Source organism: Phocoena phocoena, chromosome 11 (genome assembly GCF_963924675.1).
Source record: "Phocoena phocoena chromosome 11, mPhoPho1.1, whole genome shotgun sequence".
Lineage (NCBI taxonomy): Eukaryota > Metazoa > Chordata > Mammalia > Artiodactyla > Phocoenidae > Phocoena > Phocoena phocoena.
This window is the reverse complement of record NC_089229.1, coordinates 48,473,426-48,501,069: the sequence shown is the minus strand read 5'-3', so window position 1 is coordinate 48,501,069 and position 27,644 is coordinate 48,473,426. Positions and strand designations below refer to the sequence as shown.

The following is a 27,644-nucleotide window of genomic DNA, read 5'->3' as shown; positions in this document are numbered from 1 at the left end:
AGGTCTCCAAAGCATGGGACTTCAAACGGACCATTTAAACAGGCAGATTATCAATGACTAATGTACTCAATGGGAGGCCTACAGGTCAAGATATTCAGTGATTAAGTGGCCTACGTACACCTTATAACTTTTCTGTAAGATAGTGTCAAATTTCTTACAGATTTTTTTCAAATATCAAATATAAGAGAAAGCCTATTTTAAAAGTCTCTTAGGTATTTTCAGTGGTTTCTGAATTATCTGTAGGAAGCTCTGACTTACTTGTATAGAGTTTAATATATGTATCCACCATTAAATCCAAATTGTGTTTTATATCAAAATTTGTGTTAAGTGAAGCCAAGTTCCTTGACCTTTGGTCTGTCAAAGTGTTCCTCAGGTATGCTTTGAGACCCATTCACCCATTTTCATAGCGTTCATTCTCAACCTTCATCACAGGAAGAATACATAGGACCTTCAGCAATGCATTAACTTTAGGAAAAATCTTGTTGCCTGGCAGATGAAGGGCTTCATAATTAGTGGACGGAAGTTCTATATCTTTCCCTCTGTGTTTACACTTGATTCTGCAACAATGCAGCTCAGCAGAGAGCGTGTCAGGATTAGGTAAATCACTTCTGTACATGTCAGCACTATGCTCCTCTGATGTGTTGAATTTGAGCTGTCCCCTGACAGAGAGTACCAGAGATAAGCATTTAAGAGCTTTAAGGTGCTGTTCTGAGAATATATCTTTCAGTTCCTGAATAATGTGCTCCACTGTTGGAACACTTAGAGTTTCTTTATAGTAACTCTCAGAGGTTAGCTGAGATTCCAGCTGTGCTGAGCTCTGCGAAATTTCCCTGGGAGTTTTATCAGAATATAAAGTTTGGTTGCCAAATTTGTGAGTTCCTCAAACCAAAATTCATGATAAACCGGTATTTTCCATCACTTCATTTAGTGAATGCAGCACTGCAGTCAAATTACTGGCTGCAAAGAAGACATCAGAAGTTTGCCCCTGAAGATTTTTCCCAAAGGCTCTTGTAAAAGATAGAACATTTTTAAGAACAACAATGGTAACAATGAAATCAAAATCTGTTACCGCAGCTCTCACAGACCTCTAGCATCCGTTTCTGCTGTGTTTTCAAACAGAACAATGTGTTCACTGCTGTTGTCCCAAAGCACTTTCTCAGAACCTCTTCGCCAGAAATGATCTGGCACTCCAGCAGTGCTTGAAAGTTATCAGGAGTAAAGAGACCTTCTGGGATTTCATCAGCTTCATGTTCATCCAGAGGTGTGTTCTGTTTTCCCATAAGAATCAAAATTTCAAATAAAGATTTTAAGTATTCTTTGTTTTCCTTCTCTTCAAGGGTTAAAGGTAAAATGTCTTCCTCCTGCTCTTCACCCCCCTCTGCACTGGGGTTCTGAGCATTGCTGTTGTTTATTTCCTCATGTTTTCGTTCCTGTTCAGAAGTTTCATCAATTTTTTCTGTTTCAGTGTCCTGATTTCATCTTCACTCAATTCTTTTATTCGTTTTCTGTGTCTACTGTGTGGATTATTCAAATGGCTGGTAAGATCAAATATTGTTGGTATTGCATTATCTCGAAGAACTGTCCTATAAGGACTAGCTCTACAGATCATAGAAGTCTCAAAGTGTTTGGCACACAATCGATAATGTTTATTTAGTTGATCGGGGGTTTTATCTTCTAAGTCTGCTCTCCTACAATTCTCCACCCACTTCTGGCAACTGGCTGGAGCCCGCGGGAACCTGAAAAAAGCCAGGTCCGACTGCGTGCGCTTCCACGTGCAATTGGGGTCCTCGCAGAAGTTCGGCATCGCCGTCAGCCAGCCGGCGGCCCAGCCCTCCCCTCCCCGCCTCCTCAGGGCGGCCCGCCAGCCCGTCGGGGGCCGGGGAGGGGACCCCAGCCTGTTTTATAATCCATGGAGTCTTACAATTATATCACCGTGTCAGGAGTCCGTTCTGGGCGGTCCCTAATGACGTCATCACTTCCGCTGAACTGCGTGCATGGTTGTTACTGTGGGTGTTGAGTTTTCATACTGTTCAAATGCCTTTGGAAAGACACCCTATGATTTGGCATTGAAACTAAAGTTAATGTGTTCACAGAAAGGCACAGAACAGCAGTGGACTGCAAATCTGCTTTTAGAGAAGCAAATATTTGTCTTTGGAAGAATGACCAAAAATACATGTTTTCTTGCAAAGCAACAGCCAAGTGCTCAATGTTAAGAAAGCGTTGCATCATAGTTTATTCAGCAACATTTTTTTCCTTTCTTAGTGGTAAATGAAATAATGCTGCAACTTCCAATATATTGTATCTTAAATTTGTTGAAATACGATGTTTAACGACCTCAGTGATTGGTATAATTCCTCAGGATCATAAATCCTAAAATCAACACAGATGTAAATAAGAAGCAGATGGATCTATTTAAACCACTCATCCAAAAAAAAAACAACCCCAAAACCCACTGAAATCCAATGTTTTTCCCAGGATAGATCCAGAAGATATAGATAAGAAATAGTCATAGATAGATAAATACGTCCAGTACAATGATAGCTTTGGTTTTTGACCCCTGAGAAATGGTAGATCCCATTCTATTGAACACTTCCACCCAGGAAACCTGTTTATCTCATGTTTACAGCCTCAGAGGGATGGATGAGAACAGGTTAGAGAGGGAAAGAAGAGTGCTGTCAATGGTCTGCACGGGAAAAGAGGGAGCTACTGAGGTTGGATGCATGAGCAGCATGAAGAGGAAACATGCGTGGAAATGCACTGACAGTCTCAGCCTGTGCTCCCAGCCCTGTGCTGGGTGGCTGGTACTCTGTGTTTTCACCCTTCATCATGAATTGACTCAGTCACCAAGTACTTAAACTGAGTGCTTGTCATCTCCCGGGCTTACTGGAGCTTGTTGGGAGGAGAATGTTTTTATATCCTAAAGTTCGAGGTATAACTAAATGCTTCCCATTATACTTGAGAATATAGTTAAGCTTAGAGCATCTGGTACTGTTCCATTTTACAGACGAAGAATCTGAGGTCTGGGGAAGTTGAATCACATGCCCAGTGACACTCAGCTCAAAAAGGCAGAGGATTCCATCCATGTGTTTAAGACTCCAGGCCCATGTGTTTCCCACTCCCTGTGCAGCCTCCCTCCACACTGGAGAGCAGGATACAAGGAGTGTCTGAGGCTGTGGTGGAGATCACAGAAAACAGAGACTTAAGGAAAAAGGAGCAAAAAGAAAAAAACCTAAGGAATAGTAAAATGAAATTTTTTGTGATATTTTTTAGCCCTTGTATATTCACTACAGGAATATCTAATTTTATGTAATTCTTCATAAAGATTTTCCTTTACTTGGTCTTCCCAACATTTCTATAAAAGGTAAAGAAGGCCTTGTTTTTCTCAGTTCACAGGTAAGAGAGCTGAGACTGAAAGAGGTTAAATGGCTGTCTGAAGGCACAAAAACAGGAAGTAGCACACCTGGGTTTGACCCATGTCTTCGAACGGCAAATCCAGTGGTATTTCCACTGTACCATTTTGACTCTGGGTTAATAAATAAACATTATGTATGTATGAGTCCAAGATCTTCTGATGGGCAGTGTGAGAATAAACCAACACACAAATACAAAAAAAGTATTATCCATTCCAATAGCTATTATGCAGTACCGATCTTCTTCATAGCTTTGTAGATTTTTAGTTATCTTAGCATTTTCAGTTTTGACATGATGGTAGTGTACATACTGGCCATTTATTCTCCGGCAACGAAAGGCATGTCATCCCTAAAAACTGCAAAGAATATGGTACCCTAACCATGATTTCAAAATAAAAAATAAGAAGTCAGAAGCAGATTTCCCATAGTAACCACCACAATGGATGACAGAAATAGACCTCTGCTGCTGTCCCCCTCACTCTTAGCCCCACAGAAGAAAAGGATACACAATGGATAAATCAATCCAAGCATCCTCCAAAATTTTATCCAAGTACGTGACTTAAAAATAGCTTTTTACCTCATTTTCTAAGTGCATCAAAAAGAAGTTTGGCAGTAATAACTGCAAGAATCGAGACAGAGTTTAGAAATCACAATAGCAAGAGTCCTAGAAATAGATGTATCTTTTCTGTCAAAATGTATTAATCATTGGTCCATCTCTTTAGCCCTGTGGTTCTGGGGCAGTCAGCATAAGTGTCTGTTAGACTCTACTCAGACTAAGCAATGCACTTGAACCTGAACTTGCAGCCACTAGAAGCATGATTTCTCCCTTAAGGACTTCCTGTCACACTCAGAGTAAAAGCCAAATCCTTTCAATGGCCTAAGGGCCTGTCTGATTTTGCTATTCTCCTTGCCTTTTGGCTTTTCCTCATGCTCTCCCCTTTGCTCACCTCCTCTAGCCACAATACCTCCTTGTTGCTCTTCAAACTCACTAAGATGCCTGTAGCTCAGAGCCTTTGCATTGGCTGTTCCCTCTACCTGAAATGTTTCCCCACTCCACCCCACCCCACACCACCCCACCCCAGATATCTGCACGGCCAGCTCTTTTAAGTCTTTCAAGTCTTTGCTTAAATACAACCTTCCCAGCTAGGCTTTCCTAGGATACCTGTTAATGGGCTGAAGGTTGTCCCTCCAAAATTCATATGTTGAAGTCCTAACCCCCAGCGCCCCAGAAGGTGGCTGTGTTTGGAGGTGTAGGGTCTTTAAAGAGGTAATCAAGTTAATTACCTATCTGGGCAGGCCCTGATTCAATGTGACTGATGCCCTCATAAGAAGAGATTAGGACACAGACATACACAGAGGAAAAACCATGTGAGGACACAGAGAGAAAGTGGCCATCTATAAGCCAAGGAGGGAGGCCTCAGAAGAAACCAATCCTGCTGGGGCTTCCCTGGTGGCGCAGTGGTTGAGAGTCCGCCTGCTGATGCAGGGGACACGGGTTCGTGCCCCAGTCCGGGAAGATCCCACATGCCGCAGAGCGGCTGGGCCCATGAGCCATGGCCGCTGAGCCTGGGTGTCTGGAGCCTGTGCTCTGCAACAGGAGAGGCCACAGCAGTGAGAGGCCTGCGTACCGCAAAAAAACAAACAAAAAAAAAACCCAATCCTGCTGACATCTTGATGTCAGACTTCTAGCCTCCAGAACTATGTCACTCCGCCTGTGTGGTACTTTGTTATGGCAGCCCTTGCAGACTAATACAGTGCCCTAATGAGAATTAACTTCACTCCTTGCTCCTTTGTTTCCTTTTTCTGTTTTATATTTTTCCAAACTCCTTACCATTATCTTACATATCTTTCACTTATGCATTTTGTTTACTGCTTATCTCCCTTTGCTAAAATCTAAGCTCTATCAGGGCAGGAATTTTTTTCTGCTTGGTCATTGCTGCTGCCATGGTTCCAAACAGACTAGCCCATGGTATGTGCTCAGTAAATACTGTTGGATTACTGATTGCACCTCCATCATCACCATGGAATGCCCTGTGAGGTGAGAGAAGACCAAAAGGCAGTCAGGGAGTGCTGGCTACTTTTTGTTCTGTATCTTTCTCTCATAACTTCCTACACACCAGCTGTTCACTTTACTGCTTTTAAATGTATCCGTGTTTTTGTATTACAGGCCTGGGTGTTCTCTGATGACAGGAACCAGCTAATGAGAGGTCTCTTATCCTTCTTACAGATTTGTTTTGGTGCTAATGTCTTCCGTGATTCTGCTCTGAATCAGTATATTTGTTAATTCCTTCAAAATTATACACACACACACACTCACCATTCTACTGTTCATAGCAGATCTTATCAATAAGATAGGAGATATATATACATATATGCAGACCTTATATATATTGAGCACCTCCTATGTTCCAGGCAATACTCCAGTTGGTAAGCAAAACAAACCAAAACCCTTAACCTCACGGAGCTTAGATTCTAGTAAGGAATTGCCTTAGCCCAGGTGCCTCATACATCTGCCCACGCAACCTAAGTTCTAGCCACACTGGACATCTGACCTTCCCCTGAGCCCTCTGTCCCCTTTCATGTCTCCAACCCTTTGCTTTTCCAGGTCCTTGGGCCCAGAATCCTATCCCATCCTCTATGCATTCATGTACTAAACATTTACCAAGCACCTGTAAAGTGCCAGGCATTTTTAGCTCCGGGAATACAAAGATGAACAATAGTTCCTGTCCTTGAAACGTTCTCAACATAGACACGTAAATAATTAAACTTTGGTGTGATAAATGCTAAGAGAGAGATATAGATTATGCTTGGCCAGTCCTGAAGATGGAGCAATTAACTATGACTAGGTTGTAAAAGGGAAGAAAAAGAGAAAATTTCACAGAGAAGACATTTTAAAAAATTGAAATATAGTTAATTTACAATGTGTTAGTTTCAAGTGTACAGCAAATTGATTCAGTTACATACATACATATATGTATATATCTATATCTATACATATCTATATCTAGCTATCTATATATTTTTTTCAGATTCTTTTCCATTATAGGTTATTATAACATGTTGAGTATAGTTCCCTGTGCTGTACAGTAGGTCCTTGTTGTTTACCTGTTTTATGCATAGTATTGTGTATATGTTAATCCCAAACTCCTAATTTATCTCCCCCATCCACCATTATCCCCTTTGGTAACCATAAGTTTGTTTTCTATGTCTGTGAGTCTCTTTCTGTTCTGTAAATATGTTCATTTGTTTCTTTTTTTTAGATTCCACATATAAATGATATATGGTATTTGTCTTTATCTGTCTGACTTACTTCACTTAGTATTATAATCTCTAGGTCCATCCATGTTGCTACAAATTACATTATTTCATTCTTTTTTTATGGTTGAGTAATATTCCACTGTATTTATATACCACATCTTCTTTATCTATTCATCTGTTGGTGGACATTTAGGTTGCTTCCATGTTTTGGCTATTGTAATTAGTGTTGTTATGAATATTGGTATGCATGTATCTTTTCAAATTAGAGCTTTCTCCAGATATATTCCCAGGAGTGGGATTGCAGGATCATACGGCAACTCTATTTTTAGTTTTTTAAGGAACCTCCATACTGTTCTCCATAGTGGTTGTATCAATTTACATTCCCACCAACAGTGCAAGAGGGTTCCCTTTTCTCCACACCCTCTCCAGCGTTTATTATTTGTAGACTTTTTAATGATGGCCATTCTGACTGGTGTGAGGTGATACCTCAATGCAGTTTTCATTTACATTTCTCTAATAATTAGAGATATTGAGCATCTTTTCATGTGCCTGTTGGCCATCTGTATGTCTTCTTTAGAGAAATGTCTATTTAGGTCTTCTGCCCATTTTTTGATTGGGTTATTTGCTTTTCTGATATTAAGCTGTATGAGCAGAAGATCTTGCATACCCTATGATTTAAATAGTTGCTTAATTAACTACATTGAATTGAAATGCCTAAGGGTGTCAGTGAGTCAAGCAGCCATGTGAGATTCATAAAGTTCCTGCGCACTCATGGTGCCCAAAAAATAGCATCTGCAGCGATGGCAAGATGAAAATGTCACAGGTGAAACAACAACTCAAAAAAGCATTTCAGGGCTTCCCTGGTGGCGCAGTGGTTGAGAGTCCGCCTGCCGATGCAGGGGACACGGGTTCGTGCCCTGGTCCGGGAAGATCCCACATGCCGCGGAGCGGCCGGGCCCGTGAGCCATGGGCGCTGAGCCTGCGCGTCCGGAGCCTGTGCTCCGCAACGGGAGAGGCCACAACAGTGACAGGCCCGCATACCGCAAAAAAAACAAACAAACAAAAAGAAAACTATTTTGATTTTAGAAACCAAAATACCACTGATTTTGCTTCATTACAGGGTCAAACATTTGCACACAACTTAGATATGCCAAAAACTGGCTTTATTTATTGTCCGTAAACAATATCTAAACTAGCAGACTCCATCCTACTACTCCATCCCACTACTAGGTGGGAGCTGGGAGGAGAATGGAAGAGAGAACAGAGATATATAGGCCAGAATCCCAGCAGAAAACATAAGTTACATTCAAACTGGATAATGGAAAAGAGTTGTTTTTTTAATGGAAGTATAGCTGATTTACAACATCGTGTTAGTTTAAGGTATACAGCAAAGTGATTCAGTTATATATATATTTTTTCAGATTATTTTCCATTATAGGTTATTATAAGATATTGGATACAGTTCCCTGAGTTATACAGTAAATCCTTTTTGCTTATCTATTTTATGTATAGTAGTGTGTACCTGTTAATCCCATGCTCCTAATTTGTCCCTCCTCCCCCTCCCTTTCCCCTTCGGTAACCCAAAGTGTGTTTTCTATGTCTGTGATTCTGTTTTGTATACAGATTCATTTGTTTTATTTTTTACATTCCACATATAAGTGATATCATATAATGTTTGTCTTTCTCTGCCTGATTTACTTCACTTAATATGGTAATCTCTAGGTCCATCCATGTTGGTGTAAATGGCAATATTTCACTCTCTTTATGGCTGAGTAACATTCCATTGTATGTATATACTGCATCTTCTTAAACCAGTCGTCTGTTGATGGGGACTTGGGTTGTTTCCATGTCTTGGCTATTGTAAGTAATGCTGCTATGAATATTGGGGTGCATGTATCTTTTCAAATTAGAGTTTTCATCGCTTCTGGGTAAATGTCGAGGAGTGGGATTGCTGGATCATACGGCAGCTCTATTTTAAGTTTTGTAAGGAACCTCATACTGTTTTCTATAGTGGCTGCACCAACTTATGTTTAAAATTTTTTTTTATTAAAGTATAGTTGATTTACAATATTGCATTTGAAAAAGTTTAATAAGGGATTGGCTTTTTTTAAGGTGTGGAAAGAGTTTAAGGAACCCTATAAAGAAGTAATGGGATGCCCTGAAGCTAAGAATAGATGGAAGCCTGCTAGTGAACAGGGTGGAGAGCAATTTCCGGAACCAGGAAAGAGAACTATATGGAACAGGGCTGTCTGCAAGGAGCTGAGGTTTTGGGTAGAATATACAACCAACCTGCATGGCAACTTAGCCAGAGGATTCCAGAGGAATACATATCCTAACTTTATTCTCTTCTTTCAATTTCCTGCTAACTTCTTTTCACTTGCCAAATGCAATCAAAAGCCAGACAGCCAGCACATATAGGGGGCAATTCGTGTATGTCAGCTTCTCTGGGGACAAAGTAGAGTGGGAAAGAACAGAGGATGGATGTAGAGGGCCAGATTGGCATAATCCGTTCTTTCTGTCCTCAGCACCCACTCTTTTCTTTGTGCAGGTGAAAAATGCTTGTTTCCAGCACAGGAACTACTCAGAATCTCATCAACTACACTGTAGGGATGATGTAAATGTGGTCATAGTTCCACCTGAAAACTGAAATATCAGTCCCCATTAGCACTCTTCATGTAAGAGGGGAGGGAGGAGGAGGAGAAACAAGGACAAAGAATGAATAACAGAAACCATATCTGCTATAGTTCCTATTTTTATAGCTGTTCACAGGACCTAAAATAATAATCATGAATTCCTTCTTCCACCACCCATTCCGTTTTCCTCTTACCTCCTGCCTGCACCTTCACTGGATGGAGTCCTTCACCTGGTAAAGTGACTAAACCTCATTCCTATAGAAATGGAGTTCTTGAGGATCCTGTCTCTCTTGGGTTGATGCAATTTTTCATTGATGAGACTGTTGAGCAAGTTGACAAGACAATCCAGTGAACCCCTTTGGTCCAGTTACAGTCTACCTAGCCCTCAGGGTGTAGCAGTAATACAATTAGGCAATTAGGATCAGTCATCTCAGCCTTGCCTACCTGTTTTTTTCAACAATAAACATTCTTTGAAGTCGATTTTAAAGATAAAGTCACTATATTGATGGTTGCCTCTAGGACACAGGACCTCAGCTTTCAACCCTTGGTATCACTGCATTCTCCTCGTTTAACTGTCTGCACTCAAATCTTAACATTTTAACCTGCTTTCAGGGCAAAATCACTGTCTTTACTTTCATTCCTATATGAAGCACTGTATATGAATGAATACTATAGTATAAATGAAAAACCAGGAGAAAAACTAACACTTTTCCTGTTAGTGAATCGGCTCCATACGTAGCTCATATGTCCCAGGCAACCAAGCCGAGTGTCATAGTCACAATGAGTTTTCTCTGGCTCTACCCCCATGTACTTCAGTACAATCACCACTTTCTCCTTGGACGATTGCATTGGCCTTGCTTCTATTCTTACCCCTTCTATAGACCTATTCTCCACCCAGCAGCCAGAGTGATATTTATGGAACATGAGTCATATCAAGTCTTTCCCACACTTGAAACCCTCCAATGGCTTCTCTTCAGTCCTAAATGCTGGTTTGTGTCTCAGGGGGCTTGGGTCTCACACAAGCTCACAAATTAGTCTTCTGAAATACCTGGGTGTTACCATCTGGCGCTGGGGGAGGAGGCATCCAAGGCTTCTGCCACTGCCAAGAACAAGAGCAGTGCTGACAGTGCCAGCCAAATGCTAGCCACTGCCACGGATGCCAAACAGCTGCCAATGATTACGTAGAGACTCCCTATGAGGAATTTGAACTATTTCATGTCGCTGCCAAATTTATCAGCACTTCCCTCCAGACTTGAAGAGGATCCTGGCACCTCATGACTTATGTCCATTGGCATTCGGAACTTTTAAATCTCTTTATTTCAGACTCCTTGTCCTAGGACGGAAGTGTTTGTGAATCCAATTTTAAAGGTCTTCTTCCACTTATGGCTCGATTTCTAGAAGACTGGTCAAAAATAAGTACGATACCAAATTTTTCTCAAATCATTACACTGAGACTCATTTGGAAGAAGAGCGGAAAGAATCCTAAACCTCAGCTTATCCCAGAAATAATTCTCATCCCATCAACCCTGAAGCTTAGCTTTGGTACCTTTAAGCATTTGGAGCCCATACCCAAAAGTATTAACTCCGCTTTATCCACGAGTGAATCTGCAATTTACATTTGTGCTCACAATCACCACCAGTCTTTTTTAATTGATGGATAGTTGCTGTGCAATATTATATACATTACAGACGTACAATCTAGTGATTCAGGATTTTTAAAAGGTTATACTCCATTTATAGTTATTATAAAATATTCACCGTTTCCCATGTTGTACAATATATCCTTGTAGCTTATTTTATACCTAACAGTCTGCACCTCTTACTCCCTTACACCTACATTGCCCCTCCCCTCTTCCCCCTCCCCACGGGTTACCACTTGTTTGTTCTCTATAACTTAATCATCACCAGTCTTGACCTCATCCTGCAGGAACTTGGCAAATAATTGGTGAGTGACCTGTAGAATAGTCCCAGGGTTCCTGATTTTATGGAGAAGGAAACACTTTAGACAGCTGACCACTGGCTTTCGCCTTTTATGGAAAGACCTATACATGCTTCAGTGCTGGTGTCATTTGTCCATTATTCTAGACAGAACTAGTCCAACTTTTATCTCTATCTCTCCTCTCTCTTCTCTGTACCACCGTACAAATCTTGAAGACATCCAGCTTTCCCCCCTCATGTGTGCTTCATGATATCTTGCTCATCTTCCACTCACAGACTTCTCTATCAGGGCTAAACTCCACTAGCAGATAAGACTCCCCAGACTCAGTCAGCTTCCCCTTTACCTCCCTGACTTACAGGAAAACTGGAGGATGCCCTTCCTAACAAGCTCAACATAGAACTAAAAGCAGTTCATCTACAGCAATAGAGGCGACGTATATCTCTCCCCCAGCAGCATTACTCCTTCCTTTTAGCAAACTGCTAGTAAGGCAGATGGATTCTTTACAATGTCTTACCTTTTTCCTTTCAGAATCACATGCTGAATCAACATAACAAGTCTATAGGGGACTTCCGGGAAGATGGCGGAAGAGTAAGACGCAGAGATCACCTTCCTCCCCACAGATACACCAGAAATACATCTACACGTGGAACAACTCCTACAGAACACCTACTGAACGCTGGCAGAAGACCTCAGACCTCCCAAAACGCAAGAAACCCCCCACGTAACTGGGTAGGGCAAAAGAAAAAAGAATAAACAGAGACGGAAGGATAGGGACGGGTCCTGCACCAGCGGGAGGGAGCTGTGAAGGAGGAAAAGTGTCCACACACTAGGAAGCCCCTTCGCGGGCGGAGACTGCGGGTGGCGGAGCGGGGGAGCTTCGTAGCCGCGGAGGAGAGCACAGCAAGAGGGGTGCGGAGAGAAAAGCGGAGAGATTCCAGCACAGAGGATCAGGGCCGACCGGCACTCACCAGCCGAGAGGCTTGTCTTCTCACCCGCCGGGGCGGGCGGGGCTGGGAGCTGAGGCTCGGGCTTCAGTCGGAGCACCGGAGGAGGACTGGGGTTGGCGGCGTGAACACAGCCTGCAGGGCGTTAGTGCGCCGCGGCTAGCTGGGAAGGAGTCCGGGGAAAAGTCTGGACCTGCCGAAGAGGCAAGAGACTTTTTCTGACCTCTTTATTTCCTGGTGCGCGAGGAGAGGGGATTAAGAACGCTGCTTGAAGGAGCTCCAGAGACGGGCGCGAGCCGCGGCAAAAAGTGCGGACCCCAGAGACAGACATGAGACGCTAAGTCCGCTGCTACCGCCACCAAGAAGCCTGTGTGCGAGCACAGGTCACTATCCATGCCCCCTTCCGGGGAGCCTGTGCAGCCCGCCACTGCCAGGGTCCCGGGATCCAGGGACAACTCCCCCGGGAGAACGCAGGGCGCGCCTCGGGCTGGTGCAACGTCACGCCGGCCTCTGCCGCGGCAGGCCCGCCCCGCATTTCGTGCCCCTCCCTCCCCCGCGGCCTTGAGTGAGCCAGAGCCTCCGAATCAGCGGCTCCTTTAACCCCGTCCTGTCTGAGCAAAGAACAGACGCTCTCCGGCGACCTACACGCAAAGGCGGGTCCGTATCCAAAGCTTGAGCCCCTGGGAGCTGTGAGAACAAAGAAGAGAAAGGGAAATCTCCCCCAGCAGCCACAGAAGCAGCGGATTAAAGCTCCACAATCAACTTGATGTACCCTGCATCTGTGGAATACATGAATAGACAAAGAACCATCCCAAATTAAGGAGGTGGTCTTTGAGAGCAAGATTTATTATTCTTTCCCCTTTTCCTTTTTTTGTGTGTATGTGTATGCTTCTGTGTGAGATTTTGTCTGTATAGCTTTGCTTCCACCATTTCTCAGAGGGTTCAATCCGTCCTGTTATTTTTCTTAATAATTACTTTTTATTTTAATAACCTTATTTTATTTTACGTTACCTTCGTTCTTTCTTTCCTTCCTTCCCTCCTTTAGACAACGAATCATCCCAAATTGAGGAGGTGGACTTTGAGAGCAAGATTTATGATTTTTTCCTCTTTTCCTCTTTTTCTGAGTGTGTATGTGTATGCTTCTGTGTGAGATTTTGTCTGTATAGCTTTGCTTCCACCATTTGTTCCGGGTTCTATCCATCCATTTTTTTTTGTTATTTTTTCTCTTAATAATTATTTTTTTATTTTAATAACTTCATTATATTTTATCTTACTTTATTTTATTTTACTTTGTCTTCTTTCTTTTTTTCCTTCATTCCCTGCTTCCTTCCTTGCTCCCTCCCTCCCTCCCTCCTTTCTTTCTTTCTTTCTTTCTACTTCTACTAATTCTTTCTTTCTACTCTTTCTCCCTTTTCTTCTGAGCCGTGTGGATGAAAGGCTCTTGGTGCAGCAACCAGGAGTCAGTGCTGTGCCTCTGAGGTGGGAGAGCCAACTTCAGGACACTGGTCCACAAGAGACCTCCCAGCTGCACATAATATCAAACGGCGAAAATCTCCCAGAGATCTCCATCTCAATGCCAGCACCCAGCTTCACTCAACAACCAGCAAGATACAGTGCTGGACATCCTATGCCAAACAACTAGCAAGACAGGAGCACAACCCCACCCATTAGCACAGAGGCTGCCCCAAATCATAATAAGTCTACAGACACCCCAAACACACCACCAGACGTGGACCTGCCCACCAGAAAGACAAGATCCAGCCTCATCCACCAGAACACAGGCACTAGTCCCCTCCACCAGGAAGCCTACACAACCCACTGAACCAACCTTAGCCACTGGGGACAGACACCAAAAACAACAGGAACTACGAACCTTCAGCCTGCAAAAAGGAGACCCCCAAACACAGTAAGATAAGCAAAATGAAAAGACAGAAAAACACACCACAGATGAAGGAGCAAGATAAAAACCCACCAGACCTAACAAATGAAGAGGAAATAGACAGTCTACCTGAAAAAGAATTCAGAATAATGATAGTAAAGATGATCCAGAATCTTGGAAATAGAATAGACAAAATGCAAGAAACATTTAACAAGGACCTAGAAGAACTAAAGATGAAACAAACAATGATGAACAACACAATAAATGAAATGAAAAATACTCTAGATGGGATCAATAGCAGAATAACTGAGGCAGAAGAACGGATAAGTGACCTGGAAGATAAAATAGTGGAAATAACTACTGCAGAGCAGAATAAAGAAAAAAGAATGAAAAGAACTGAGGACAGTCTCAGAGACCTCTGGGACAACATTAAACGCACCAATATTCGAATTATAGGGCTTCCAGAAGAAGAAGAGAAAAAGAAAGGGACTGAGAAAATATTTGAAGAGATTATAGTTGAAAACTTCCCTAATATGGGAAAGGAAATAGTTAATCAATTCCAGGAAGCACAGAGAGTCCCATACAAGATAAATCCAAGAAGAAATACGCCAAGACACATATTAATCAAACTGTCAAAAGTTAAATACAAAGAAAATATATTAAAAGCAGCAAGGGAAAAACAACAAATAACACACAAGGGAATCCCCATAAGGTTAACAGCTAATCTTTCAGCAGAAACTCTGCAAGCCAGAAGGGAGTGGCAGGACATACTGAAAGTGATGAAGGAGAAAAACCTGCAACCAAGATTACTCTACCCAGCAAGGATCTCATTCAGATTTGATGGAGAAATTAAAACCTTTAGAGACAAGCAAAAGCTGAGAGAGTTCAGCACCACCAAACCAGCTCTACAACAACTGCTAAAGGAACTTCTCTAGGCAAGAAACACAAGAGAAGGAAAAGACCTACAATAATGAACCCAAAACAATTAAGAAAATGGGAATGGGAACATACATATCGATAATTACCTTAAATGTAAATGGACTAAATGCTCCCACCAAAAGACACAGATTGGCTGAATGGGTACAAAAATGAGACCCATATATTTGCTGTCTACAAGAGACCCACTTCAGACCTAGAGACACATACAGACTGAAAGTAAGGGGATGGAAAAAGGTATTTCATGCAAATGGAAACCAAAAGAAAGCTGGAGTAGCAATTCTCATATCAGACAAAATAGACTTTAAAATGAAGACTTTTAGAAGAGACAAAGAAGGACACTACATAATGATCAAGGGATCGATCCAAGCAGAAGATATAACAATTGTAAATATTTATGCACCCAACATAGGAGCACCTCAATACATAAGGCAAATACTAACAGCCATAAAAGGAGAAATCGACAGTAACACTTTCATAGTAGGGGACTTTAACACCCCACTTTCACCAATGGACAGATCATCCAAAATGAAAATAAATAAGGAAACACAAGCTTTAAATGATACACTAAACAAGATGGACTTAATTGATATTTTTAGGACATTCCATCCAAAAACAACAGAATACACATTTTTCTCAAGTGCTTATGGAACATTCTCCAGGATAGATCATATCTTGGGTCACAAATCAAGCCTTGGTAAATTTAAGAAAATTGAAATTGTATCAAGTATCTTTTCCGACCACAATGCTATGAGACTAGATATCAATTACAGGAAAAGATCTGTAAAAAATACAAACACATGGAGGCTAAACAATACACTACTTAATAACGAAGTGATCACTGAAGAAATCAAAGAGGAAATCAAAAAATACCTAGAAACAAATGACAATGGAGACACGACGACTCAAAATCTATGGGATGCAGCAAAAGCAGTTCTAAGAAGGAAGTTTATAGCAATACAATCCTACCTTAGGAAACAGGAAACATCTCGAATAAACAACCTAACCTTGCACCTAAAGCAATTAGAGAAAGAAGAACAAAAAAACCCCAAAGTTAGCAGAAGGAAAGAAATCATAAAAATCAGATCATAAATAAATGAAAAAGGAAAGAAACGATAGCAAAGATCAATAAAACTAAAAGCTGGTTCTTTGAAAGGATAAACAAAATTGATAAACCATTAGCCAGACTCATCAAGAAAAAAAGGGAGAAGACTGAAATCAACAGAATTAGTAATGAAAAAGGAGAGGTAACAACTGACACTGCAGAAATACAAAAGATCATGAGAGATTACTACAAGCAACTCTATGCCAATAAAATGGACAACCTGGAAGAAATGGAAATATTCTTAGAAAGGCACAACCTGCCAAGACTGAATCAGGAAGAAATAGAAAATATGAACAGACCAATCACAAGCACTGAAATTGAAACTGTGATTAAAAATTTTCCAACAAACAAAAGCCCAGGACCAGATGGCTTCACAGGTGAATTCTATCAAACATTTAGAGAAGAGCTATCACCTATCCTTCTCAAACTCTTCCAAAATATAGCAGAGGGAGGAACACTCCCCAACTCATTCTACGAGGCCACCATCACCCTGATACCAAAACCAGACAAGGATGTCACAAAGAAAGAAAACTACAGGCCAATATCACTGATGAACATAGATGCAAAAATCCTCAACAAAATACTAGCAAACAGAATCCAACAGCACATTAAATGGATCATACACCATGATCAAGTGGGGTTTATTCCAGGAATGCAAGGATTCTTCAATATACGCAAATCAATCAACGTGATACACCACATTAACAAATTGAAGGAGAAAAACTATATGATCATCTCAATAGATGCAGAGAAAGCTTTTGACAAAATTCAACACCCATTTAGATAAAAACCCTGCAGAAAGTAGGCATAGAGGGAACTTTCCTCAACATAATAAAGGCCGTATATGACAAGCCCACAGCCAACATTGTCCTCAATGGTGAAAAACTGAAAGCATTTCCACTAAGATCAGGAACAAGACAAGGTTGCCCACTCTCACCACTCTTATTCAACATAGTTTTGGAAGTTTTAGCCACAGCAATCAGAGAAAAAAAGGAAATAAAAGGAATCCAAATCGGAAAAGAAGTAAAGCTGTCACTATTTGCAGATGACATGATACTATACATAGAGAATCCTAAAGATGATACCAGAAAACTACTAGAGCTAATCAATGAATTTGGTAAAGTAGCAGGATACAAAATTAATGCACAGAAATCTCTGGCATTCCTATACACTAAGGATGAAAAATCTGAAAGTGAAATCAAGAAAACAGTCCCATTTACCATTGCAACAAAAAGAATAAAATATCTAGGAATAAACCTACCTAAGGAGACAAAAGACCTGTATGCAGAAAATTATAAGACACTGATGAAAGAAATTAAAGATGATACAAATAGATAGAGAGATATACCATGTTCTCGGATTGGAAGAATCAACATTGTGAAAATGACTCTACTACCCAAAGCAATCTACAGATTCAATGCAATCCCTATCAAACTACCACTGGCATTTTTCACAGAACTAGAACAAAAAATTTCACAATTTGTATGGAAACACAAAAGACCCCGAATAGCCAAAGCAATCTTGAGAAGGAAAAACGGAGCTGGAGGAATCAGGCTTCCTGACTTCAGACTATACTACAAAGCTACAGTAATCAAGACAGTATGGTACTGGCACAAAAACAGAAAGATAGATCAATGGAACAGGATAGAAAGCCCAGAGATAAACCCACGCACATATGGTCACCTTATCTTTGATAAATGAGGCAGGAATGTACAGTGGAGAAAGGACAGCCTCTTCAATAAGTGGTGCTGGGAAAACTGGACAGCTACATGTAAAAGTATGAGATTAGATCACTCCCTAACACCATGCACAAAGATAAGCTCAAGGTGGATTAAAGACCTAAATGTAAGGCCAGAAACTATCAAACTCTTAGAGGAAAACATAGGCAGGACACTCTTATGACATAAATCACAGCAAGGTCCTTTTTGACCCACGTCCTAGAGGAATGGAAATAAAAACAAAAATAAACAAATGGGACCTAATGAAACTTCAAAGCTTTTGCGCAGCAAAGGAAACCATAAACAAGACCAAAAGACAACCCTCAGAATGGGAGAAAATATTTGCAAATGAAGCAACTGACAAAGGATTAATCTCCAAAATTTATAAGCAGCTCATGCAGCTTAATAACAAAAAAACAAACAACCCCATCCAAAAATGGGCAGAAGACCTAAATAGACATTTCTCCAAAGAAGATATACAGACTGCCAACAAACACATGAAAGAATGCTCAACATCACTAATCATTAGAGAAATGCAAATCAAAACTACAATGAGATATCATCTCACACCAGTCAGAATGGTCATCATCACAAAATCTAGAAACAATAAATGCTGGAGAGGGTGTGGAGAAAAGGGAACCCTGTTACACTGTTGGTGGAAATGTAAATTGATACAGCCACTGTGGAGAACAGTATGGAGGTTCCTTAAAAAACTACAAATAGAACTACCATATGACCCAGCAATCCCACTACTGGGCATATACCCTGAGAAAACCATAATTCAAAAAGAGTCATGTACCAAAATGTTCATTGCAGCTCTATTTACAATAGCCCGGAGATGGAAACAACCTGAGTGTCCATCATCGGATGAATGGATAAAGAAGATGTGGCACGTATATACAATGGAATATTACTCAGCCATAAAAAGAAACGAAACTGAGCTATTTGTAATGAGGTAGATAGACCTAGAGTCTGTCATACAGAGTGAAGTAAGTCAGAAAGAGAGAGACAAATACCGTATGCTTACACATATATATGGAATTTAAGGGGAAAAAATGTCATGAAGAACCTAGCGGTGAAACAGGAATAAAGACACAGACTTACTAGAGAATGGACTTGAGGATATGAGGAGGGGGAAGGATAAACTGTGACAAAGCGAGAGAGAGGCATGGACATATATACACTACCAAACGCAAGGTAGATAGCTAGTGGGAAGCAGCCGCATAGCACAGGGAGATCAGCTCGGTGCTTTGTGACCGCCTGGAGGGGTGGGATAGGGAGGGTGGGAGGGAGGGAGACGCAAGCGGGAAGAGATATGGGAACATATGTATATATATAAGTGATTCATTTTGTTGTGAAGCTGAAACTAACATACCATTGTAAACCAATTATACTCCAATAAAGATGTTAAAATGAAAAACAAAACAAAACAAAACAAGTCTATATAGGTAGTATAACAGATTCCCCCAGAAATCAGTTAGACCTAGCTTTAATAAGGGTCCACTGCTTATAGTGACACAATGTTTTTTAACATGTTTCTGATTCAGTTTTCTCATCTGTAAAATGTGGATAATACTAATAGCCACCTCATTTACTTAGAGTCAGGAATAAAATCATTTATACAGGTTCTGGGCCCATTTAGCAAATAGAAATGATTACACGATGATGATGATGATGGTGGTGGTGGTGGTAATATTAAAGGGGGAAAAATCACAAAACCACAAGATTTAGGATACCGAAGTTTTTATTGAGATAAAATAAACATATCATATATAGCTCCATAATTATTATCATAAATATTAATATTAGCCTTATGATTAAGTAGAAATATCTTATAATGCTTCTATAAATAAACCCATATTAGTAAAATGACATAAATAAGACAGGTACTTATAACAATAAATTAATTCATAAATATAAATTATTGATTATGGAAATGAAATTATTTAGGGGCTTTTCCCTAAAGAGATGGGAAAGTAATCTTTTTTGTGGGGAAATAGACAACTGCTTAAAAATTAAATTTCTGTGTATAAAACACCAACTACGATAAAATGTTATCTATTAATAGATTTCGTTATGCTTGGAAGGTCTACCTTCTGTCGTATGGATAAAAGTGACATTGTTCTCTTTTTTAAGCTAAGCAGGGGTTTGTTTAGAATCCACACAGGACTGTGGAGTTTGGCGTCCCCTTTTTCTTTTGATAAAAGAAAACCTCAGGGGATCTTATTGTTATTTCTAACAGGCAAGAAGCGTTAGTTATCCATTTTCGAGCTTTGCCCTGGACGAGTGCATTCATTTTTCAGGGCCATAAACAGCAAATTCAGTTCTCCAATTACTTTGATCTCTCCACTCTCTCCAAGCTGTGAAAATAAGAACACACAAGTATTTCAGCATTTATACCATGTTTTCTAAAGAGAAACGAATTAGAGGGAGATGAGATGGTTAGGTTGCTGGGACAGAAACCAAGGTTTAGCCTTCTGTAAAAGATCAGTAATAATACCCTTTTAGCAAGTGTACGTGATTTGCCAAAGACTTTAAAAGTATGGCTATCTGAACTGAGAGGGCACCTGTGGGCATCAATCTAAGCTGATGATGTTTCAAACCACTTCCTAACCAGAGCAAGCAGATAGAGGCTGTGCTGGGATCTGGGGGACCCAGAGTGCCACTCATCCTCCTTGCCCTACCTCCCATGCCCACTACTGTCTATGACCAACCAGTTACATATAACCACTTAGTTCAAACAGCCTTGTATCCAAACTGCACATTACCAATACACATGGGCTTTTTCTGTTTCCACTTTCTTGACCGAGGGGTAGAAAAAACAGGTTTTCACATTTATGGGGAAAATACCAAATGCATCCTATCCAGTTGCTTTAAGAGTAGAAGGCCAGATACGACTTCTAACACCCCTTCTTTCCTCCTCCTTCCAAGCAGCAGGCAAATGAGGCTTTCAAACTCCATGGGTGAGGGAACCCAAGTTCAAGTCCAAATCATCCTCCTCTGAAATTCATCTAATCTATTAAATGTGCTCAAGATTACCTCAAAGAAAACAACAACCCTAAGTCATCACTGTCATCTAGATTGCGGTCTCCTTTCTCTTCCTGCTTTCTTCCACCATTCCATCTTTCCATACTTCCTTTGACATAATGCCAAGAGATCATTTTTATATCTCAAAGACTCCCAAGATTATAAAGAATTTTAAAGCTTCTCTTGCCCTACTGTGTGTCATCCGTTCTGCTATAGCCTGCTCTCTGCTTTTACCTCCAGTGACGGAATTACTACCCCCCAAGACAACCCTCCCGTTTCAGACAGCGTTGACCAGTTTTTCCTCATGCTGCGATTTGTCTGAATAACATTCCTCTCACTATGCTTTCTGGAGCTAAAGGGAAAAACAAAAGCATAACTGCTCTTCCACGTGGCAACCGGTGGCAAACGTGAAAGTCAATTCTCTCAAAATGGATTAAAAGATTTAAAATCTGTTTTCCCACACAGATCACCATCAGATTTTTCTCTCCCACACTTCACTTTTCTAAAGACAACAAAGTAAGCCGACATGAGGGATTTTTCAAACCAGAAGCGCAAAGTACTTCTTGGCTATGGCATGCTAATATTCAGCCCTCCACGTCTAGCTAATGATTCTATAAAAAGAGAGTTGATCTTCACAATGAAAAACAACAAATCCTTCAGTTATCAAAGGAAGAGCCAGACACGTTCATTAAAGCATGTTCAGGAAGAAAGACTTTTTATAAAAAACATCAAGATGGAAAAAAGGGGGAATTGAGGTTACGCTTGTTCCTGAAAATTCCATCAACTAGAGCCTTCATGTTTCTGAGGTTTCATTGTACCTGCTTGCCAAATCATCACTTTTGCTGCTACTAATCATACCTCTGGTTTTTGGATGAGTCACAGTTGCTGGCCTGACCCTTCCACCATTGTTCTTTTCCTCAAATAGGCCACTTGACAATATCTTTCACTGTTGAAATATACACTAACCTATACCAGATAGATGCTCACTAGGGCATTGTTGAAGGAGGGAGGAGACTAGAAAGGAAGGAAAATGAGAGAGGAAGAAAAGAGGGTTTCCAGCTCGGACTTTCATTTCCCTATAATGAATCCGTTACTAGTATTTTCATTCTATTTGAAACGGTGTAAAAGAAACTGGGGGTTGTTCACTTTTGCTTTTAAATTAAAATCAATAGATATTGGGTATTATATTATAACAGTTAAATGTAAGTATCAATCATTCCAGAAATTCATCCTATATGCACGTCCAGCTCTTTTGTTATGGTTGTTCTGGCTATATTTCTCCAAGTTTTAAATCTTCAAATGAATGACTTCAAAAATTATTTCAAATAAATTTACCCCCAGACACTTTTCTGGTTTTGAACAAATGCTTCTTCAGATTAAATGAATCAGTAGGAATCTTAAATTTCCCTTAGAATTAATGAGACTAAATATAATATCCATTGCTTCTGGCCTGGATGGGATTCAGAAGACCTGCATTCTATTCTGGCTCTGCCAGTGAGTGGCATATGGGGTGATGAGATTAGATGATTTAAGTTCCTAGCCAGTTCTAGAATTCTATGATTTGCAAAATTTGGAAATTGACTTATAAACATATAGACACATATAAACACATATGCACCTAAATAGTCAACCCAATGGCAGGAGAATCAAGTAAAAAATCATGACATGGAGGGAAAAAAAGGAAAGAAAAGAAAGGAAAGGAAAACAACATTTGTCTCTTCTAGCAAATGATTTAGCATTAACAGTTATTAGTAGTACCTTTTTCACTGTGTCCTTCAGATTCTGTACATTTCTCTGGATATTCTGGTTGTCACACTCCATATGCTACAAAATGAAAACCAGAGTAACAATTTTAACACAGCCGTACTGAAGCTTTTGAACCTCAGCGCCCCTAAATGAGGTAAGTTACATTCACCTGGAATTAATATGCTTAGCAAATTTGCCCACAATGACCTAGATTTCACCAGTGGCCTAGATTTTCTGAGCTCTTGAATTTCCTTGGACACCAAAGTCCAGTCATTTCTATTACATGGGACCTCACTTCACTTTTGGGAAACCCTACTGAGGTTGAAGTTTGTGGAAAGAGTGGAGTGGTTTATGCAAATCCTGTCAAGAATAAAACCATAACTGCAACTCATCAAAAATGCATGCTCAGAACAAGAAACATACATAAAGCATCTTATGTGAACAGGGCACTCCGCAATAAATACTAGGCCCTCTTTGCTCTGCTTACTCCACTCAAATCTTTTTTTCATAGTTTTAAATGTTCAGAGGCATCGAGTTCACACACCTCTGATTTTGTCCCTTCCCATATCAAAAGCACAGCAGTCTTCACCCACCTACCACCAAATATTAAATCTTCTTGTTTCCCTCTTTCTCTCTTTCCAGTTCCCTCCCTCCATCAACTTATACTCAGTGGATTCATTTGCACCAACTGGTATTTTTCCTTACAGCTCCCAACTCCCTTCTCATCTCACATAACCCGAATTGGTTTTTCCCAGGGACAAATAAGCTCCATGTGGTCTTTCAGACCCTGTCCATCACCATCAACTCAAAGTGTGACTCAATTAAAGCAAAAGTAAACATTCTGTGACTCCCAATGATTCCTGTAATGGTGTTACTGAGGCACTTCTAACTGCCAGCATGGGAGGGGCAACAAACGAGGGTGGGAAAGAAAAGGGCTCCATGCAGAAGAAAGAGGCAGGGGGGGCACCTGGGAGCGGGTGGACTTAGGTTGGGAAAGGAACTTACGCATTGGCCTAGCTTTTTGTTGAGCCTGGCCAGGAAGGGCACCACCTCCTGCATGTAGGGCTTGAATCTATTGGATTGGGGGAGCAGCACCTCTTCAAGGATAAAGTTCAGCACCTGCTTCAGCATACAGCAGCGCTCCATCATCTGTTAGTGAAAGTGAAACAGCAGGGCTCATATTAGGCGACATTCAGAAGACCCAACCCATCCTCACCACCGCTCCAAACAACCTTGAGTGGCATCATGCCTATGGCTTACCTTGACTCCCTGGAACAGTTTGGTCCCAATGAGACGAACATCTGTGTTGTTATCTGCCAAACTAGCCTGGAAGAGAAGAAAAGACTAAGTGCCTGGACGTCAAGGAGCTAGAAGAAATGTCTGTAAGTAGAGCTGTACTCTATCCCCTCTCCCCAGAGCAGCCACATAAGGACTAAAGAAAGGATTCAGATATGTGCATGAGTTTAAAATAATGCTCAGGTGTTGGGAGGAAGGATAAATGAGGAGTTTGGGATTAACATATACACACTACTATATATAAAGCAGATAACCAACAAGGACCTACTGTATAGCACAGGAAACTATTTTTTGTAATAACCTACAAGAGAGAAGAATCTGAAAAAGAATATATATATGTATATATATATATACATATATATATGAATCACTGTGCTGTACACCTGAAACTAACACGACATTGTAAATCAACTAGACTTCAATAAATAAATATGAGGGTATAATGTACAGCTTAGGTAATATACCTAATATTTTATAATAACTATAAATCCTTAAAAATTGTGGATCACTGTGTTGTACACCTGAAACTTAAATAATATTGTAAATCAACTATACCTCAGTTTAAAAAAAAATGGATTTAAAGCTCCTAGCATAGAGTTCATAACATAGTAAGTGCTCAATAAATGTCATTTTCTTTCTCTTCAAAAAATAAAATAAAATAATGCTTAGAGGAATAAAGGGAAAAATAAATAGTAAGATGAGCTACTAAATGGCTCCTTTCAGGGTAAAACTCAATGTTCGCATCCTAAAGGCGTACATTGGAAGATCTCCACAAAGTCTCAGAAGAGACAGAGCATATGATGGCTGGTCTACCAGTAGAGATAAATGTTGGTTTCTTAAAGATCTTAGATGTGCTCTGAAGAAACTTTAAGAACTATTCAGCTTCCAGGTAGATAAGGATGCAAAAGAAAGAGAGAAAGAGTGAGATGAGTACCTCATGAGCCAACGCGAAGGTGCGGTTGGTGATGTAAGGCTGCTGGAAGTTGGCCCTGTCGAGCCTGCACTGCGACACAATGGGCACAGCCGCTCCTCCCTGCACCCACAGGGCCATGTGGAGGAGGCAGCTGGCCACCAGAGTCCCCATAAGGGAAGAGCTCATAGATTTCTGCCGGGCAGCCATTGTAGACAACACAAACTCGAGCAACTGGTGACTAGGGAAGGAGAACCTGGTATCAAGAGAACAAGAAGCAAAAACAACATAAAGGAAAAAAGTAAGTCTCAAGAAGTGTCACCCCCAACAAACAAGCATGCATACCAAGTTTGTTGGAGGACTTACCTTTTGCTTTCAATGATTCTGCTTGTGATGGGAAGGTAGAAGATGCTGCTTTTATAGCCTCCAGGACACCAAATTGTGTGTGTGAAAAATATGACATCAGCAATTATCTAATTTCCAGTGCTGTCTTCTGAGAACTACCTAACCACCATAGGAGCCCGCAAAGCACCACTTCCTAGCTTTCCCAACTTGATACGCCAGCATTTCCCTAAAACGTCACTTTTAGGGCCCAGAGGATGCTTGTACAGACAAATCCCAGAAATTTTCCAAACCCTACATACTTTTCAAAGAAAACAATTGCTTTGCTTTGTAGGTTCCAGGTTTAGTATAATAGTTTTTGATTTCCTATAGTCAGTGAGTAAGCATTTTGGTCATGAACTCATTTTCCTACCAGCTTCATAGATTCTTATCTCATTGGAGGTGATCAAAAATAAAGCACTTACATCCTCTGCTTTAAAATAAACAGTAATGACAGCTTGAGGATAATTCCATTTTCAAAAAATAATTTTATCTCATTTTTTAAAATATGCTGAGTCCTGGAGAAGACTTACATTTTAAAAATAACAGTATTGGCTAATCTAAGCACTGTTTTCCTCCGGTTCTGTGACTTTTTTTAAGTGATCATAACAATTATACTAGATGCAAATATACCTTAAATTTTTTCATTAAATTATAATCAATATCAATTTAAGTTTGGAGGTATTAATGCCGAACAATCTGATCGCTATTTTTCTTAACATGCAAGTATTTTAAGAATACAAGCAATTATACTTCAATAAAGATTGAAAAAAAAGAATATAGTAAATACAGTAGTTCATCCTAAAATTTTACCTGCACTACTTCTAAACAACACACAGGTCTCAAAAAAATTTTCCAAAAACCTTATAACATTTTTTATTATATATATGAAGGTCTAAAGAAGAGAGTCTTGCAATTTAGTTATTACATGTAGACTTTATTAAAAATACATTGAATTCTATATAATACCTAAAAACTAGACTGAAACCCTCCCAATGGGTGGGAGCAGGGAGCAAGTACACTGACCTATTGCTAAGGGAAGGAATGTGAATTTGTGCAAAGTAGTTTGATCAGATATTTCTCTTCACAACGAGTTCAGATCAGGAACATCAAAGAAGGGATGTGAATAATTGTAGAAACTTGAGCATTTTGTGAGATGGCACAGACCTAGGCAAGGAGCCACAGTAAAGGCTTAGGACAGCATGAGGACGCTGAGCATTTGGGAAGGTAGTCTTAGGAAAAAGAGAAGGTTAAGGCGGGTAAATAAAAACTAGACCCATTGCCCACATCTTCTTTTGGTTGTTCATGAGCCCAAGATGAGGAAACTCTTCTTTTCCAATTTCCTGTTAATAAGATATGACCATTTTTGTCCAGCTCTCTATATAATTATATTAGCATTAGGGTTAAGAGTTAAGCTCTTAACTCTATGCAGAGTTAAGCCCTATGTATAGAGTTAAGAAATATAATGGATTAAATAGGCTTTTGTTTGTTTGCCTGGGAACCTTACAAACATACATAATTTTGTTCCCGGGGAAAATAAGTTCTGATATTATTGAATTATATGCTTTTGAGGGAAGAGTCTCTCTCTCTCTCTCTCTCTCTCTCTCTCTCTCTCTCTCTCTCTCTCTCACATCTTTGTATCTCCAACACTTAGGACAGTGCCACACATGTAGGAAGGACTTGGTAAGAGCACGTTGAATGAATAAATAGATTAAGTTAAATAATTTACTAAGTATCTTTGGGAATATGCATGGAGATAATTTGGGTACTGCCTTTATAGCACTTCTAACGTTGGGGTTTGACCCAGTACTACTTGCCAGCTTCCTGCATAAGGAATAAATAGCTGTGAAACAAAAATAAAATGCCAGAAATTTGCAAACCAGTCTTTAGTAGCAGTGATACATCTATTATTCATTATATGGCCCTGATGGACAACCGTTAATAAGATAGTATTAATGGAGCAAAGATCTTAGGTTTTAGTGAACTTGACCAAGCACACTAAGAGGAAAATCTGTTCTAGAGCTGTATGTGGATTTCTAAACAGTCATACAAGGAGTCTCAACAATATTTGCTATTAGGAGAGATTGTAGATACAGCATAAAACGGCTTCTGTGAAAATAGCTAGAGACATCTGTATGCTAAATAATTTCAGATCATTAATGGGCCTTCTTTGCTGTTGTTTCTTTGTGAATTTTCAGCTCTCTCCCAGAAGCCACCCTGGACAAAGGGCAACCCCAGCGTCCTGCTCCCCGGTCCCAGACAAACTGTACCCACGGTCGATCTTAGCTACTTGCAACAATCTACCTGGTCTAATGCCAGGAAGGGCTAACCAGAGTCCTCTGCCAGAAGTAGGCTTTTTTGTCTCATTCACCACACCAGCCCCAGCACCCAGAACGGTGCCCGGCACACGACAGGCGATGGATATTCACTGACTGCATGATTACACTCCTTCCCAACCCGTT

The 27,644-nt window shown here is 40.4% G+C and overlaps 1 protein-coding gene and 1 pseudogene across 1 annotated transcript; both read right to left on the bottom strand.

Moving 5' to 3' along the window:
* Positions 1 to 208: 208 nt before the first annotated feature.
* LOC136131267 (52 kDa repressor of the inhibitor of the protein kinase pseudogene) lies at positions 209 to 1,804 on the bottom strand (annotated as a pseudogene).
* An 18,270-nt stretch (positions 1,805 to 20,074) lies between these two features.
* On the bottom strand, positions 20,075 to 25,011 carry IL22 (interleukin 22). The gene is made up of 5 exons (XM_065887722.1): positions 24,826 to 25,011; positions 23,856 to 23,921; positions 23,601 to 23,744; positions 22,608 to 22,673; positions 20,075 to 20,182 (listed from the first exon to the last, which is right to left on the bottom strand). Exons 1-5 carry the CDS (start codon positions 25,009 to 25,011, stop codon positions 20,075 to 20,077), a joined length of 570 nt encoding a protein of 189 aa, XP_065743794.1.
* Positions 25,012 to 27,644: the final 2,633 nt, after the last annotated feature.